The sequence below is a fragment of the Gopherus evgoodei genome, chromosome 14, assembly GCF_007399415.2.
Source record: "Gopherus evgoodei ecotype Sinaloan lineage chromosome 14, rGopEvg1_v1.p, whole genome shotgun sequence".
NCBI classification, from domain to species: domain Eukaryota; kingdom Metazoa; phylum Chordata; order Testudines; family Testudinidae; genus Gopherus; species Gopherus evgoodei.
Genome location: NC_044335.1, coordinates 32,856,679 through 32,875,259, shown reverse-complemented (window position 1 = coordinate 32,875,259; position 18,581 = coordinate 32,856,679). Strand labels below are relative to the sequence as shown.

Below are 18,581 nucleotides of genomic sequence, written 5' to 3'. Positions count from 1 at the left end.
GCCCGGGCTGCGCTGCGCGCCAGGAGGCAGCAAGGCCGGGCTGGGGGCCCGCGGGCGCAGCGCGGTTCCCCGCGGATTCTCCAGCGCCGAAGCAGCCGCGTCCTCCCGCCTGCCCAGCGCGGGGCTGGGCCGCAGCGCGCAGCCTCCCAAGCCCCGCCCCCGGCCGCGCTGTGCGGCCACAGAGACGCGGGGCGGCGCCGCTCTACCCGCGCGCTTCCGGTGGTTGCGGGCCGCCTGGACCGGAAGTTGCTGGGCGCGAGGCGGCGGTGCCGGTGACGGGGCGGGGGGAGTGACGCGTGTGCCGCGCTCCTGCCATGGCGGTTCGCGCCAGCTTCGAGAACAACCAGGAGATCGGCTGCTTCGCCAAGCTCACCAACCGCTACTGCCTGGTGGCCATCGGCGGCTCGGAGAACTTCTACAGGTCAGCGCGGCGGCCGCCCGCGGGGCTCGGCCCCTCCCCGACTTCCGCCTGGGGCCTGGGCCCCCCGCCCCCAGCTCCCTCCCCGGCCCCGGGGCTCTGCCTCCTCCCTCTTGGGCCTGGGCCCCCGCCCCCAGCTCCCTCCTCCCGCCCAGGCCCGCCTCCTCGTTCCTGGGCCTGGGCCCCCCTCCCCCAGCTCCCTCTCCGGCCCTGGGGCTCGGGCTCCCCCTCCCCCGCCCCCTCCCCCTTCCTCCTGGGCCACCCTCCCCACTTCCTTCCCTGGCCCTGGGGCTTGGCCACCACCTCTCTCCTGGGGCCGGCCTGCTCCCCCCCCCCCCCCCGCCCAGGGCTACTCCTCCGTACTGGGGTCTGGGCCACCCTCCCCCCCATGTCCCTCCCCGGTCCTGGGGCTCGGCCCCCCTCCCTCCTGGGGCCTGGACCTCCCCCCACAACACCGGCCCTGGGCCGCCTCCCCCTCCCTCCTGGTTCCTCCCCTGCCCAGGGCCTCCCGGGGTCTGGGCCACCCACCTCCCTCCCGGCTGTGGGGCTTGGTGTTTCCCCCCCCTCCTCACCCAGGGCCGCTCCCCTCCCTCCTGGGGCCTGGGCCACCCCCCTACCTGCCTGCCTGCCTCCCTGGTCCTGGGGCTTGGCCCATCCTCCCCCTCTCCTTGCAGTCTAGATGCTCTTGGAAGAAGAGGCTGGTGTTTTCTAATCCGTGGAGGGTTGTAAAGAAAGCTGGGATCTAGACTGTCTCCTTACGCAACTCAGCCCAGTGTCCAATAGTCCTGCTGCATCTCCTTAGAAAGGTGACTAGAAATGTGTGTGTCAGGCCAGGACAGGGCCATTGGCTTCTCAGTGGCTCTCAACCTTTCCAGGCTACTGTACCCCTTTCAGGAGGCGGATTAGTCTTGCTTCCCCCAAGTTTCACCTCCCTTAAAAACTACTTGCTTACAAAATCAGACATAGAAATTCAAGTGTCACAGCACATTGTTACTGAAAAATTGCTTACTTTCTCCTTTTCCCCATATAATTATAAAATAAATCAGTTGGAATGTAAATATTGTACTTACATTTCTGCATACAGAACAGTATAAACTAGTCATTGTCCGTATGAAATTTTTATGTGTACTGACTGTGCAGTGCTTTTCACATAGCCTTTTGTAAAACTAGACAAATATCTAAATGAATTGATATACCCGTAGAAGACCCCATGTACCCCAAGAGGTATGCCTACCCCTGGTTGAGTACCACTGGCTTATTTGCATTTCTAGTATTCTCCATTCCTTCTGTTTCCTAGCTTCTTGTTTGCTTTTGACCACTGGTGGTGATGAGCAGAGGTTTAAGTTGAGCTGCCCCCTGGATACCCAGGGCTTTTTCTTGGCTGTTACATTTAACTTGCCAGTAAGATGTATGAGTAGTTGAGGCTGGTCCCTCCAGCCTGCATTATCTTGCATTTGTCAATACTGAATTTCATTTGCCCTCATGTTGCCCATTCACCTAGATTGATTTTGTCCCTCCGAAGTTCCTCACTGTCCTCTTCAGTCTTGATTAACTTAGGGCATGTCTACAGGTACAGCGCTGCAGTAGTACAGCTGTGCCCATGCAGTGCATCTGGTGAAGATGCTGTATGCCGGAGGTGGGAAAACTACGGCCTGTGGCCACATCTGGCCCACGGGGCCTTCCTGTCCGGCTCTTGAGCTCCCGGCTGGGGAGGCTAGCCCCTGCCCCCTCCCTTGCTGTCCCCCCTCATCCACAGGCTCAGCTTGGCGCTCTGGGTGGCATGGCTGCAAGCTCCTGCCGGGCAGCGTGGCTGGGAGAGCCACCGGCCTGCCCCGGTACTCTAGACTGCGCAGCAGTGTGGCTGGCTCCAGCTGGGCAGCATGGCTGCCTGTCCTGATGCTCTGAGTGGCATAGTAAGGGAGCAGGGGGGGTTGATAAGGGGCAGAGGGTCCTGGGGGGGCAGTCAGGGGACAGGGAGCAGAGGGCGGTTGGATAGGCGTGGAAGTCCTGGGGGGGCCAGTCAGGGAGCAGAGGTAGGGGTCGGTCCAGTCAGGGGACAGGGAGCAGGGGGGTTGGATAGGGGGTGGGGTCCCAGGAGGGGGCAGTCAAGGGACAAGGAGCGGGGGGGGGGATTGGATGGGGCGGAGGCTCTGAGGGGGGCACTAGGGGTGGATGGGGATGGGGGCCAGGCTTTTTGGGGAGGCACAGCCTTCCCTACCCGACCCTTCATATAGTTTTGGAACCCCGATGTGGCTCTCAGGGCAAGAAGTTGGCCCTGCTCTCTGCGGACGGGAGAGAGCTCTCCCGTCAGCGTAATAAAACCACTTCCATGAGCGGCAGAAACTCTGTCTGTGTGAGAAGCTCTTCCACATACATAGTGCTGTGCACATGTGCGCTTATGGCAGCGTAACTTATGTTGCCAACAAAACTGTAGTTTAGATAAGGCCGTAGCCTCAGATAATGGTGTTGCATGTAGTTTTAGCGGCCTCACTGTTCTCCCCTTTATCCAGATCATTGATAGATAAATTAAATAGCAGGTGTCCTAGTAGCCGCCCTAGTAGCCATGTTTTCTAACCCATGACTGTACCTCACCTCTCACCCGACTGTACTTTAGTTTCCTTACTAGCTTCCCATGAGGGACTTTGAATTTATTTGGACTTCAAACAGCTTTTGACCATCAGCCTGTTCTTTATTTACTGCGTTGCTGACACATTCAAAGAATTCTAGTCCTCACTTTAACAGGAAAGTAATTCATTTTAGTTGGGAAAATCGTGTAGGTCTAGTGGACAGGGCACGGTGCAGTGGGGCTCAGGAAGCCTGAGTTCTATTGCTGACTCTGCCATTAACCTTCTGTAAAGCTTTGTGCAAGTCAGTGAACTTCTCTGCCTCTCAGTCTTCCCATCTGTAAAACGGAGATACTCACCTTTATAAAACAGGTCAGGAACATCAGATCTCTTGCTCAGGTATCTTGAGCTGATTTCCCTGGGGTATGAGTCTCTCTGAATTGAATGGGATTCTCTGTATATGTCACTCTTTGCTTCGCAGCATCATTTCACTGTCATTCTGATTGCAGTATCTTTGAGGGGGAGCTTTCTGAGACCATCCCTGTTGTTCATGCTTCCATCGCTGGCTGTCGGATCATTGGGAGAATGTGTGTTGGTAAGTCATGTCCTTCGAACTGATACCTTTGTGGGGTGCTCTTAATGGGGATTGGGCTGGAACATGTCATTTCACAAGATTCTAGACTCATTCTGCAGTATAAGGAATCCTCTGAGTCAAGATGTTCTGTAACTGGATCTGCCTAGGAACCACCCGTTCCCATATTGAACAGGGGTTAGAGTTTGAGGTTCCAGCTGTGACAAATAGGTGATGGTAGGAGGGCTGCAGCTATAGCCCCGTGGACCCGAAGGGATTTCTTTTTAGAGGTTGTTGAGTGGAGCCAGTCCTGAGGGTGGGGCAGAGGAGTGGAACTGGGAAGACTTATTTCCAAAATCAAAAATGTCATAGGGTTTGGCTTCTGTTGTGGTGGTGGGGGAAATCACAGAGCCACTCCTCTGCAGCATGTTTCACACGCCTCTACTTGTGGGGATGCGGAGTTTGGTGTCATGTGTAAGTTTCTCTTGCTGATAAATCTGCAGGGAATACCCTGTTTTGATGGGCATTAATGGTTCAGCATTTAGCCATGACAAATACATATTGCAAAGGCAACATTCCTCCTTTCGCTAGCATGTAGCCAGGGACGCAGCAGGACACAGCTCTTGTTTTTACGATCTGCTCCGGTGAGAGGAAGGAGAATGTTCTGTCCTTTATCAGTTTGTCTGGAGAAGCTTTTGACAGATCTTGATTATTGTTATAACTGTGCTGCATTAGAGTAATGAAATGAGCATAGTTGGGAACGCCAGCTAGATTATTAGCAGTCTAGCATCTGCAAGGGGGATTTCGTTTCTCATTAAAGGGGAAAAAATGAGGCTTCTGCCCTTTTCACTTTGCTTGGTAGGGTTTTTTAAAGGAATCTTCCACACACACACCCCCGACGCTTGTGTTAGAAATTCAGGTCTTGTTTGCTCTCTGAGACTGCAGTCACTGGGGGACTTGTGAAATCCTGAATTAACAGGCCAAGAAGGGAAAGTGAATTTTAATCAGACTATTAAAAACAGTTTTAAAACAACACCTAGTTAATATTTTGGGGAAAGGACACCTTTGTTAAAGGTTCTATCTACATGCTCTGCATAATTAATGAGGCCTGAGACCCCAAAGCCCCTCAAGTAAAACCAGGATATTCCTGATGGCCAAGGCTGTGTGTTTTTTTAAAAAAAAATTTAAAGGCAAAAGAATATCTTAAAACAACAAATCTCAAATCATTCCTCTCAGGGACTTTCTCCCTCATGAAGAAGCAACAACAATCAAGGATATATCTGCACAATGATGATAAACCCGCAGCTGGCCTGGGTCAGCTCACTTGGACTTAGGGTCTGGTGGTTGCAAGGACCTTCCTACAGGTTGCTTTGGACTCGGCAGGTTTGGCCACCTGCATGATGGCTACCGCCATAGCCATGAGACACAGCTGCTGGCTTCAGATCTTGGTGTTCCAGCATGAGGCCTAGAACACTATCTAGGACCTACCTTTTGACTGTTCAGCACTCTTTTCAGAGCAGACAGACTCTAGGCTCCATAGCCTTAAGGACTTGTGGGCAATCCTTAAATCCCTGGGGATTCACATGCCGGGCCCCCCAAGGAAGCTGTTCAAATCTCAGCCCGCCCCATGCTTCTGTTCTGCTCCTCCCAGGTAGGACTATAATTGGAAACAGGGCAGAAGTAACAGGAGGCGCCCATCTCAGTCCTCCTCGGGCCTCAAAACCGAACTTTTGAAGTTGCACCTGACGATGGTGCACCAATTCAAATTCCGGATCCTTCCCCTCTTTTTGTGAATCATCTGTTCCATTTCTACCATGCCTGGTCTCAAATAACTTCAGACCAGTGGGTCTTGAGCATGGTAGAATTGGGATATTCTCTCTCATTCTGTTCTCTCCCGCCTTCCCACCCACCATCCCTGTCCCTCCTCAGGGACCCTTCTCACAAGAAACTTCTAGTGCAGGAGGTGCAAATGCTCCTACAACTTAGGACGGTAGAGGAAGTCCCTCTGGAGTTCAGGGGTAGGGGGTTCTACTCCTGATATTTCCTAATCCCCAAAGCCAAGGGTGGGCTCAGACCTATTTTAGACCTGCGAAACCTAAACAGATTCATGAATCTGTTAAGTTCCTCATGGTCTCTCTGGCTTCCATCATTCCCTCCCTGGATCTGGGGGACTGGTACGCCGCCCTTGACTTGGAGGATGTGTACTTTCAAGTGTCCCCAGATGGTTTCTATGATTCGTGGTCAACAACGTTCACTATCAGTTCACAGTTCTTCCCTTTGGCCTCTTGGCAACCCCTTGGGTGTTCACTGAGTGCATGGCAGTCATGGCAGCCTTCCTATGGAAGCAGCAGGTGCAGGTATTCCCATACGTAGATGTCTGGCTAATCGAGGGCCGTTAGCGAACCCAAGTGGAGGACCAGCCTGGAGTGGACAATGTTCCTTCGGCTCTGCCTCAACCTGAATGTGGCAAAGTTGACCATAACTTCCACTCAAAGGATAGAGTTAATCAATGCCCTCTTGAACTCCACTCAGGCCAGAGCCTTTCTTCCAGAATCTCATTTCCTTGCCATGAGCGCCTTCGTAGAGGATCTCAAAAGGTTCCCAACCACGATGACTAGAAATTGCCTAAAACTGTTTGGGACATGGTGACTTGCACGTATGTGGCACAGCATGTCAGGCTGCAGCTCCGTCCCCTTCAGGCTTGGCTAGCTTGAGTGTACAGGCTGAAATGAGACCACCTAGACAGACTGGTCACAATCATTCCTCAGGTTCTCAAGTCCCTCTGTTGGTGGCTCAATTCACAGACAGTCTGCGCAGGCAGACCCTTCTCCAGACCTCAGCCCTTGCTGTCACTAGTCACAGATGGATCAGCAATGGGATGGGGAGCACACCTAGGAGGACTCAGTACTCAAGGTCTATGGTCCCAGGCAGAACTTTCGCTGCACATCAATGTCAGGGAGCTACATGCAGTGTGCCTTACTTGCCAGACATTTCAAACCCATCTACAGGGCAGATGTGTATCAGTGTTGACAGACAATGCTACAGCGATGTTCTGTATAAACAGATAGGGTGATGCTCACTCCTCTCCCCTGTGTCAGGAAGCCCTCAGGCTGTGGGACATCTGCATCGCTCACTCGATACACTTGGAGACATCGTACCTTCCGGGCTTGCAGAACGAACTTGCCGATTACCTCAGCAGATTTTTTCGCAGCCACGAGTGGTCTCTCCGCCTGGATGTCACGATCAACATTTTCCAAATAGACGTGTTCGCAACAGGAAGTGTCAGCAATTCTGCTCCTTCCTGGATCACAGCCCAGGCTTGCTTGCAGACGCCTTTCTTCTCTCATGGAAGGGGTGCCTGCTGTACTCATTCCCATCGTTCCCGCTCATCCACATGGTCTTCCTCAAGATCTGATAGGAGAAAGTGTCATTAGTCTTGATAGCACCAGTGTGGCCCCATCAGCACTGGTTTACCACACTGCTAGACCTGTCAGTGAACACACATATAGCCCTGCCCATGGTTCCAGATTTGATCGCGCAGGACCACAGCTGCCTCCAGCACCCCAGCCTGGAATCGCTCCACCTCACAGCATCGAAACTCCATGGCTGAACTCATTAGAGCTTGTGTGCTGTGACTTGCTTAGGGAGGTCCTCTGTGGCTGTAGGAAGCCCTCCACTCAGGCCACTTATCTGGCTAAGTGGAAGAAATTTTCTATTTGGTCTCTACAGAAGAGCACTCCTTCATTGCAGGCCTTGATTCCCTTCATCCTGGACGATTTACTTCACCTAAAACAGCAGGGTCTGGCAGTGTCGTCAATCAAGGTGCACCTGGCTGCGATTTCAGCTTTTCATCCCAGCTCAGCTGGGCCACCGAGTATTTACTAACCCCGTGGTTGGATGCTTCCTCAATGGGCTGGACAGGCTGTACCCTCAGGTACGACAGCCAATTCCCCTATGAGATCTTAACCTGGTGCTCTCAAGGGTGATGGGTCCTCCCTTCAAGCCCCTAGCAATGAGCTCTCTACTCCACCTTCTTGGAAGGTGGTGTTCCTAGTGGCTATAACGTCAGCCAGTTGGGTGTCTGAGCTAAAGGTCCTGACGTCCGAGCCCCCTTACACTGTGTTTTACAAGGCAAATGTGGCTGCACCTAGTATTCCTCCTGAAGACTAGAGATGATGCTGTGTTTGGTAGAGCCATGCAGCAGTCTGTAACTCTGTGAACTCTGACCCCTCCTCTGGGGGACTGCTTGGGAGTCACCTACTTGGAGTTGACATGAGCAAACACTCGAAGAAAAAACGGTTACCTACCTTTTGTAATGGTTGTTCTTCAAGATGTTGCTCACATCCATTCCAAACCCCACCTGCCTCCCCTCTGTCGGAGTATTGGGCAAGAAGGGACTAAGGAGGCAGCGGGTTGGCAGGGTCCTATATACACCGCCATGAAGGCGCCACTCCAGGGGGCTCCACAGCCGACCCGACAGATACGGCTCTAAGGGAAAACCTTGCAATGACTCTGTAAGCGGCGCGGGTACACCTACTTGGAATGGACGTGAGCAACACATCTTGAAGAACAACAGTTGCGAAAGGTAGGTAACTGTTTTTTCTGACTCTAACCCCTGGGTGCTGGCTTGTTTTTTAATGGGAACTTTGCCTCAGTCATGCTGTATGTTGGGGGAGGTGCTGGGTGAGCCTGAGGAGCCCTGAGGCCAGGTTGTTCGGAGGCTTGGAAGTGGACAAGCCCAGCGGGTGAACACCTTTGACTTGGTCTGAAGCAGAACTCCTTTTTTTCTTTTAGGGAACCGGCATGGGCTGTTGGTCCCAAGCAGTACAACAGACCAGGAGCTTCAGCACATCCGCAACAGCCTGCCAGACTCAGTCCGATTCCAAAGGGTGGAGGAGCGTCTCTCAGCTTTGGGCAATGTCACCACATGCAATGACTATGTAGCACTTGTCCATCCAGACCTTGACCGGGTAAATGGCTTTTGTTCTTTTACAAGTGCAGACCTTTAAAGCGAACCCCACCCTAGAGCTAGATTTCTTAGTTATTGGGGATCGCTATGAGCATTTCCAGTTCATGCCGAGTAACACAAGGCTGCATGCTAATAGCGTTTTACAGCAGGCGAACCTGCTTTATCTAGCCTTTCATTCTTCTCGGCAGAGGAATGGCAGAGTTGACTTCTGCTATAAAAGCCTGCCTCAAGGTTCAGCTTCGAGGGCCCATCATTCTCCCTTTCACTAATCCTTATTTATAGGGCAGATAAAAAGACAAGCTCTGTCCTGAAGAGTTTACAGTCTAGTGTTCAACATACAGGCAGTCCTCGGACTTACCACACAATTGGTTCCTGAACATTGTCGTAAATTGTAACTCCACAGTTACAACTCCACAGTGGGACCGAGCATCATGAAGTCGAAACCAGTTGTCATAAATTGTATCAGGGTATCAGTTCAGAAGCTTCATAAGTCGAATGTCCTAAAGTCGAGGACTTCCTGTACTGGGACTAATGGAGAGGGAATAGAATGGAGGACAGCCGTGATGATAGTATCAGGTGGTTACTCACTTGAGGCATGTGTGCATCTGGATGGCTAAACTGGAGCTGATTTTTTTCTCTGGATGCACTGTGAACAATATGATGAGTTGGATTTTAGGGGGATTTGAGTGAGGGAAGGGGTGGTGAGCTTATCCTGGTGTACAGCATGGAGGAAAGCAGAGAAATGGAAGTCAGGGACCCAGAAGCACAAAGGCTGTCATGGTGTGGTTGAGAGGGCAGGGTAAGAGATTTAAGCTACAGGCATAGGCAGGAGCAGAGCTGTACATGGCTTTGAAACAAATAGGAGAACGTGATGCAGTTGAGAACAGGCAGTCAAATGAGAGCTACAGGAGGGGGTAATATGGCTAGATTTGGCAGGGCAGATCACTGGAGGCAGCGTTTTGATTGGATTGGGGGCACAGTTTGAGTACCAGGAAGTTCAGACAGAGGAAGGTTGTGAAATTGAAATGGGAGATGATTAGAGAGTTTTAGCAGCTGGGACTGAAGAAAAGCTGCTAGAACCTGAATTGTGTGTTTCCTTGCTAGCAGAGTGCAGCCAGTATTGTGTTGGTTTGTTCCTGCCAAGTGAATTTTCACCCTGCCTGGGAGCACGGTCTGCCAACACTTATGTTCTCATTAAACAAGTTCATTACTGCAAACTGATTTGGTTGTTGGTCTATCAAATTCCTTTCCTGGGGCCATTTGTCTCCTTCACTGCCTCACTTAGCCTGTTTCTCTCCTTAGGCCAGTTTCATATTTTTCCTCCCCAAGGTAAGGTAGGGGTCCAGCAGGGTCTCCAGTGGGACCTGTGTCCCTAGGTGAAGATGTCTAGGAGAAGTGAAGTGCAGAGCCATAGGAGCCCCTTGTGGAGGGGGCTGCACCTTGAAGGAATAGCTCCTTGTTTCGTATGCTGCTGGGCATCTTCCAGTCTGTCCACAAAAAGCTGATTAACAAACAGCCCAGAAAAGTGTGTTCTCTGTAATACACTTGTTCTGGGATGAACTTGTGGCTGAAGCCCAGTGCTGCAAGTCAGGAGACTTGAGTCTGTTCTTAGCTCTGCCTCAAACTCCCTGTGTGATGTTGGGCTAGTCATTTAGCTTTCTGTATTCCTCAGGCGATAATACCCCACAGGTGTCTTAATCATTCAGCAGAACAGTCAGGATTGTGCTTGGGGCTGTACAAGTGCATATGAGGACATGGCTTCCTGCCCCAAAGAACTAACAGTAAATGAAGAATCTAATGCTCTAACTTGAAAAATGCTTTGAGATCCTTGGATAACAGATGATGTACCAGTGCAGAGTATTGGTGGAGGCAATATTTGTTCTGTGTTCTGGTGTCAGAGTGTCTTTCCTTGCTAGGTTGTTGCACAACCAATGTTCCCCTCCCTCCGCTTACACAAGGTTATGGATTGGACAACTACTAATCAGATTTGTCAGTGAGGGCTGTCAAAGACTAGTGCTAACTATTGGATTTGGTATCCATGCCTGAAAGAAGAGACCATGTAATTCTTCCACCTGTTCCCATTGAGCAAGTACATGTTCCGTTCAGCACCTGGACTAGAGAAAAGATTCTCTCTGTGCTGGTGATCTCACCTCTTGAATTGTTGTTGTTGCTTGTTTGTGCTACTGTAAAACAGAACAGAGACCGTCCCTGCCCCAAAGAGCTTTAATCTGAGTAGAAGGCAAAAGACAGTCACATACAACAAAAAGGTTAAGGGTAGAAGGAAACAATGAGACCATATTGGTCAGCATGATACGCAGTGGTCTGAGGCCACCCACTGCCTAGCTTCAGGTTTTGGAGACATCACGGCAGAAAGGAAGCATGGAGGAGGACAAAGAGGGAGATGGCTTTGTGGTTGTTTACAAGTTTCTCCCATGTGTAGGGCAGCATAGGTGACAGTAGGGGGTGCTTGTTTGAAAGTTTAATAAGTGGGTGGTAGAGACTAGCATTATTGGCAGAATGGAGTTGTCTTCATCTCAATATTCATATCGGAGATGCTAGCTTGGGTGGGGATAGGCTGTGAAGGGCCTTGAAAGTGAATGCAAATAGTTTGTGTTTGCTGGGATGGAGCAGGGGGAGCAAGTGAAGGGATGCAAAGAGGTGGGACAGTCAGAAGGAGGTGCCAGGAAAGCTAGCCTTTGCAGCCATATTTTGAATGGCTGTAAGTGAGGTGAGAAGGGATTTATCAAGGCTGGAGTGGAGTAGGTTGTAGTGATTGAGACGGTGAGAGGCTAGACAAGGGCTTTAGCTGTATGGCTGGAGAAGAACGGCGGTCTTAGGTCTTTTGCAGGAAAAAGCGGCAACATGCAGACACATGGATGTGTCAGTCTAGAGGTGATAGTGAAGATGGTGGTGTTACCCACAAGGAGGGGGAGGATTTTTGATGAAAGGTTAAGAGCTCTGTTTTGGTCATATTGAGCTTAAGCTGACAGCTGGACACTCACCAGAAAACCTGTGATACTGGCTGAGGTATTAGATGGAGTAGAAGATGGCAGATCTGGAGTGGAGAGGTGGGTCTGTGAAGAATCTTAACATAAAGATGATAGCTGAAGATTCATAGATTCAAAGGCCAGAAGGAGCCACTGTGATCGTCTAGTGAGACCTAGAGACCTTCCCCAAAATAATTCCTAGAGCAGGTCTTTTTAGAAAAACATCCAGTCTTGATTTAAACGTTGTCAGTGATGAAGAATCACCACACTTTGGGTAAATTGTTCCAAGGATTAATTACTCTCACTGTTAAAAAATTACACCGTATTTCCAGTCTAGCTTCAACTTCCAAAGTAAACAAACCATGGACGGGCGTGTAAGATTGAAGAGGAGGAGCATGGTTGACTGTGTTGAAGTCAACTGGCAGGTCAAGGAGAAGAATGATGGAGAGCTAATTGTTTTTTGTTGTTGGACCTAAAAGAAGGTGTAGTTAATATACTTACAAAATGAAAATCTGAGCTCTTGAAAGTCAAAATAGATTCTTCCAAAATACCCTGAGCAATATTTTTCCCAAGTATAGTTCTGCTCCCAGCTCAACTAATATGGGGTTTTTACATAATATTCTGAGTTCTGAGATAACATTTGTGCCCAGGACACACGCTTCTCGTTTTATGTATTTACAGGAGACTGAAGAGATCTTGGCAGATGTGCTCAAAGTAGAAGTTTTCAGACAGACGGTTGCAGACCAGGTTCTGGTAGGAAGTTACTGTGCTTTTAGTAACCAGGGAGGACTTGTGCACCCAAAGACTTCAACTGAAGACCAGGATGAGCTCTCCTCACTTCTGCAAGTCCCACTTGTGGTAAGGCATTTGTAGACTTGTGCTTTCTCTCTCCCTTCCCACCCCAGCGTCTTCTAAGGAGAGGTTTGGATCTTCCCAGCCTCCATGTTGTGTCCTTCCCCCAGCTGCATTGTCTGCCTCCTCTAGCTTTTATCAAGCAGCTGTAGAGTGTGGACTTGTTCGCTTCACCACTGCCCACGTGAAAAGAAGCTGTGCCCTCTCAGTAGTGTCTCTTTCCTCCTCCCCCAAATAGCCTCTCAAGTTTTCCGGGTACCAAATGCCCCAGCTGCCAAAACTTCCCACTCCAACTTGTAAACTGCAGGTGTATGTTTCAGTGCTTAAAGTCTCTGGCAAACAAAGTTGGAGTAGTAAAATAAATGTCGTCATTATCCGTGTGAACACTGCTATGACCCTGTGCTGATTGCACTGCGGGGAGGAGCTGGCCTGGAAGGCAGTACCACGCTGTTCTAGGTTTGCTGCCGGAGTGAAGTTGAATGGGCTGCATAGGACACGTTGCCTGTTCACAAGGTGTTGCACTCTGATGGCTAACGAGAGATCTGCCCTGTATTGTGTTGTTGTCATCTTGGAGTGTAGGGAAGGAGTGATGTGATTTGGCCTTTACTGGCCTTTTAAAAATTCCAGTGGTAGAATTGTTCCCTTTGAACCACGCAGTGGCAAACTGATCCCCAGTCCGATTTCTCACTTTCAGCATAGCTGTAGAGTTTAGTTTCCCATCTATTGTGTTCTGCTTGATTTCTGTGCAGTTAATTTCTCCTCTGGGTTTAAATGCTGCTTAGCTTTTGCTCTTGTTCTGCTTTTCTTTCTTTAAAGAGAGATCAGCTGTCCTATTAATGCCTTCAATTTAGTTTTTCTAAAGTGTATTTTCTTCCAGCAAGAGAGAGAGAGAGAATATGTTTGCAGCGCTGCCTTCAGAAGCTGTCTGGTTTTATTTGTAGCGTAGCATTGTTAGTTCTCTAGTTCAGTGGTTGCTTTAATTGCTTTGGAATCAGAGGTCTCTGTAGCATAAATCTGGTGTGCAGCAGTTGGGCTGAGAGGGGAAGTGACTGTTCCTGCTCTGGGACTACATGGCGAACCCACTGTTGCCCAGCCCAACCACCATGCCCCAGAAGCACTGGGCAGTATTTAAGCCAGAGGTTAGAAACCTGAATTAGGAGCTGATCTAAAGTTGAGCAGTTGATCAGAGGGGCAAGAGACTGGATGTGGGGAATAATGACTGTACATTGTCTCCTGTTCCTCAGGACCTTGGTCCACCTTTCAGCAGGAGTATCCATCATAGAAGAAAAGCTTCTCTCTGTCACCACTGTCTCCTAAACAGAATTTTAAATAACCAAATATTACATTGTCCAGTTATATAGATGCAAATAGTTGAACCAGCATTACCCATATAGGTCTGCTTATGGATGGAACCCACATGAAAAAACTACCATGCTTCAGCCCAAAAATGTGTCTCGGTCAGTTTCTTACCATCAAAGAGGTAACATTTTCAAACACGATGGTCTCAAATCATTGTAAGCATTGTGGTGACAGGAGTCTGCCGGATAGTTTGGACTGGTGCCCTTCCCTGGTGACTAGCAATGCAATAAAGTATAACTGATTAGCGGTCTCTGTTGCTGTCACTGTGGTCTTGTGCTGACCCCTTTCTCTCTCTGTTTGTCTTTGCCAGGCTGGAACAGTAAATCGTGGCAGTGAGGTTATTGCTGCAGGGATGGTTGTGAATGATTGGTGTGCCTTCTGTGGGCTGGACACAACCAGCACAGAGCTATCGGTTATCGAGAGCATCTTCAAACTGAACGAAGCACAGCCAAGTGCCATTGCTACCAGCATGAGAGATTCCTTGATTGACAGGTAGGTGACATCGTATAATGTGCATATGCATCTTCAAAACCTGCAAAAACGAGCTAGCCAGGGTTTGTTTTCCAGGATTCGTTTCTTTCATTGGGTTTTCTTTAGATTCTAAGTTTTGTCAAAAATTAAAAAGATACAAGCTCTATTTTCTTTAATTCTTCCAAGTAGCTTTTTCTGCTAGTCACTTTCATAAGCATGCTTAGGGCTCTTATTACCTCTATGACATTATAATGGGAACTTACTAATTCCCACTATAATTAGTTTCCAAGCTCTGTCCTCAGTTTTCACGTGCTCATCTTCTAGAAAATTAAGTGTATGTGCTGAAATTTTCCATGCTTGTTTTCCCCCTGAAGATTAATTTTATTTTTGAGCAAAAGCCCTTCAGCTGTTTTTGAGAACAGTGAGTGAGACGTACAGTTGTTACAAGCATTTCTCTATACTGTTTTAGACACAGTAAAACAAACATGACTGAAGCTTGAATCTTGGCCTGAATGTAGTGTAGTCTTTAAGGACCAGCACCTTTGCCTGGTTTGCAAGGGAAAACCTTGGTTTTGAATAACCAGAAATTCTGAGCATTTGAAAACAATGTGCTGAAGATATGTGTGCTAGGTTTTTCCATTAAGCCTGTATATATGCATGTGGAAATAGTGCACTTCTCAGTGATGTGTGACATAAAACATTCATAGCTTTTAAAATGACTGAATTGGTTTCCTTCAAACTGGGCTGGAATTCTGGATCTGTAAAACTATCCAAGTTTGACCAAGCCAAGACTATAACAGGGTTCAAAAAAAAACTAGATAAATTCATGGAGGGTAGGCCCATCAGTGGCTGTTAGCCAGGATGGTGTCCCTAGCCTCTGTTTGCCAGAAGCTGGGAATGGGTGGCGGGGAATGGATCACTTGCTGATTACCTGTACCATTCATTCCCTCGGGGGCACCTGGCAATGGCCACTGTCAGAAGACAGGATACTGGGCTAGATGGACCTTTGGTCTGACCTAGTATGGCCATTCTTATGTTCTTCTTACGTTCTTATGAATAAAATTTTGATAGTTTAAAAATTCTTCATGTTTAAATTTAGCACATTTACACAGCTGTGACCCTCCCACCGTGCTAGTGGTGATGACCGCCGTTGTCACCACTTGCTACTCTTGGTGGATGAGCACCCACTGTGGGACATTGGTGGGAGGTTTTTGCAGTGTGGATGCAGCTGTATATCTTGGGCCCGACTTTCACTAACTGGGCCTGTCGCTGTTTGAGGACTGACAAGGACTTCACCAACGTGATAGTAGAGACTCTGCTGAAGATCTGGGATTTCTCAAAAGTTCCCAATTGAGAAAACACTTTGGGCCCAGCAATGGGTCAGATGTATTTCCACTGCCTTAAAGGGCTCTTAAACAATGTACTTCCTAGCTGTAAGTGTGTGGTTCCTTGTCCTGGCCTGAGTGGGGGTGTGGTGCACCATGGTCCTCCCCAGTGGTGGCTATATAGGGGTCCTTGTATATGACGTTTATAAGGGGTTTTGGAATCCTTTGAGCTGAAAGGCCCTATGAAAATACATTTTCTAAATGAGCTGGACATCTACAAAGGCTAGGAACCAAGTCTCTTTACCTGCCCTCATGATTATGGTTGTACCTCTTTTATGTGCCACGGTGTGTGGACAAGCTACGTAGACGCGTCCCTGCCTGAGTGCTCCCAGTTTAGTGACTGGGTCCTCGCTACCATTGTGGCTCCTCTATGCCACTCCAGTTGAAAGGTCCCCTTTATACCAGCCCAAAGGAAGGTCCTTGGGGATGTCGAGTGAAACAGTTCCATGCTGCCCCTCCACAGCTCCTGGTTTAATGGGTGGATGCAACTGAGCATAAGTCAGAGCAATCCTGAGTCTGCTTGAACTTTCTCTGGGGGCTAAGCAGGTCCCCAGGCAAGGCTGAGAATGCTGGAGAGGAACCATGTTCTTGCTGGCCTGGTGAATCTGGCTGTGAGTTCTCGTTTGGTCCAGTGCACTGGTTCTATTACTCTTGATTTATGTAACTTCACGTTCAGTGACAACCCTCAGGAATTATAGGGCAGAAAGCTGGTCAGTGAAGAAATTGATGTGCTGCAGCTGGAGATGCCGGCTGCCCTTACCTGCTCTCCGTTTTTTAAACCTGATTTCTGTTTTCTTTCTAGTTTGACATGAGAAGCGCTGCCCTGACCTTCTGGCACTGACTCAGGAGCAGGGTGCCAGGCTCCTGTTTCATCTGCTTTCTGAATTACAGACACCAGACCCTTCTACTATCATTTCTGTGGACCCTGCTGGGAGGGTGCCACATAACCAACATTTTTATTGTTCTGTTAACTACTTGCTACTGCAGAAACCTGGCAAACAGCATAAGTGAGTTATAAATACGAATGTTGTGTTGCCGGCTGCTGTTTTCCGGTCCTTTCAGTGATCTCAGCGCTGCTGCAATCTGTAACATTAGAGCTGCTCTATTTGTGAAGCTGAATTGGGCCCTTACAGCTGCTAAAGATGCTTCTGTTCACACTTCAAGTCTGGTCTGTCTCTCTTTGCATTAACACCCTCCTCCTCACCCCGCCCCCCGAGGGAATTTTCTCTTATAAAAGGGAGTGGTTTTCTAACAAACAATAGATTTTAAAACACATTTAAAATGGCTTAATGAAAGAGCATAATGCTTCCTCTCGCCTGTTGCTAGACAGTTCTTCCCAGGCCAGATGGCCGTAGGCTACTTTGCCCTGGCTGTAGCTTTACAGAAAAGGTCAGAGGTTGTAAGCACCAAAGATTGTGGCTGTCTGGTGCCTTTCTGAACTCAGCTGCTCTGTGTCCCTGCCTGGCACTCTGAAGCTGTCCCTTTGGAGTGAGGAAACAAGCGTATCAAAGGGCAAGTAGGTGTCAGTTCTGCTTACAAACAAAACTGCTTCATAAGGGACTATCCAGGAGTGATAGGGAACAGGTGGGGCAGCCAGGGCTCTGAAAGCAAAGGGTGCCTCTGGGATTCATGTTGGAGAGAAAAGACCAAGTGACCTCATTCTCCGTAGCTGTTCAGTTCATGTATACATCTAACACGGGAGCCATTGGCCCTGGCCCACAGCGAGTGTAATAACAAAGCATTGGGACAGCTGCTCCCTCTTAGCTGTCAGATATACATGCTCCCCACACCCTCCCTGACTGCTGCTGATTGTCTCCTGTGTCACATTGCAGAGGGACTCCTGTTACTGAAGACCTACCAAAGACATGATGTCTGTGATCCCCAGAGGGGCAGCTCCCATGAAAGGAACCTGCAGTTAGAACAAATGGCTGCGAGCATTTGCCTGTGGAATTGGGCTCTGTTCTTCCCCGGAGGTGCTTAGCAGGGCTCTCTCCTTGGTCTCCTGGCACCTTTGACATGCTGCTTTTGTGGGAGGAGAAGGTTGGCCCATGTTCTCAAAGCATGTTTGTTATTTCTCAGGAGTCGCCAGCTATCTGGCACGTAAGTGGGAGTTGCCTGTAGTTAGAATTTCCTTTCCAAGCGGCTCTGGTGGCCCTGCCAGGAAGGCGGGGGCGGAGGGGAGGGAGCAAGTTGGTGACACTGCTGAATAAGTTCATTGGGGAAGAAAATCAGAGAGTTGCACCCTGCTGAGGCTTGAGAAGAGTCCAGGCCTGTCCATCAAAACCCACCAGGCGATTGGCATGAAAGGAGGTAATCAGGTGGATAGGGCACTACGTGTGGGACATCACAAACGTCCGCTATCTCACTTCTGGCCCATGGCTCCCACCACAGCGGTCCTGGCTCTGCGCTGCTGCTCTCCTCTGCCCCTGGCAGCCCCAGCTCATGTGGAAAATGGGCCCCCGGGCTCGTGACTGGCCTGCCTGCCCTGTCAATCCAGCTGACTTGGAGAATTGGCTTCTCCCCACTGGCCCTGGAGTCTGTCAGTCTCAGGATCTTGATGCCTCTTTGGCCCTTTCTCCTGGGACTGGAAGAGAGCCGGCCAATCAATCCTTCCCCCCTCCTCCCCAAGTTTCAGTATAGGGCCAACAGCCCCCTTACACAGAGATGAAGGGGTATGGGTGAGGCTGTGACCCGGTGGTGGGGGTTGGAAGGTGATACGGGCCGTGTGCCAGTGCCACTCTGCCATGGGGAGGTGGAGCTGAGACCCAGGTGGAAGAGTGAAAGGGACTGGAGGGGGCTGTGCTGTGATCCAGCGATGGGCAGGGCTTGAACCAGCAAGGAATGGGGAGGCGGGGAGTAGAGTGGAGGCTCATGTTGGTGGGAGTTGCAGAACAAACCTATTTGGCAGCAGGATTTATTTCCAGGGGAGAAGTACGAGTGCAGCATCCATTCTGGGGTGATTTTGTTTGGGAGATCACAACGGTTGTGTTCCCTCCCACCCCCCG

General features: G+C 49.7%; 1 protein-coding gene across 1 annotated transcript; it reads left to right on the top strand.

The window, feature by feature from the left end:
* Positions 1-234: 234 nt before the first annotated feature.
* On the top strand, positions 235-16,739 carry EIF6 (eukaryotic translation initiation factor 6). Its single transcript, XM_030533356.1, has 6 exons — positions 235-421; positions 3,492-3,577; positions 8,348-8,523; positions 12,191-12,367; positions 14,031-14,212; positions 16,379-16,739. The coding sequence occupies exons 1-6, from the start codon at positions 315-317 to the stop codon at positions 16,386-16,388; spliced, it is 738 nt and encodes a 245-aa protein (XP_030389216.1). The 5' UTR covers positions 235-314; the 3' UTR covers positions 16,389-16,739.
* Positions 16,740-18,581: the final 1,842 nt, after the last annotated feature.

Excerpts from the sequence above, each read along its gene's own strand:
- EIF6 (XM_030533356.1), top strand. The coding sequence starts at position 315 with ATGGCGGTTCGCGCCAGCTTCGAGAACAACCAGGAGATCGGCTGCTTC. Across the intron at positions 8,524-12,190 it reads TCCATCCAGACCTTGACCGG|GAGACTGAAGAGATCTTGGC; the intron begins GTAAATGGCTTT and ends ATGTATTTACAG. Across the intron at positions 12,368-14,030 it reads TTCTGCAAGTCCCACTTGTG|GCTGGAACAGTAAATCGTGG; the intron begins GTAAGGCATTTG and ends TGTCTTTGCCAG.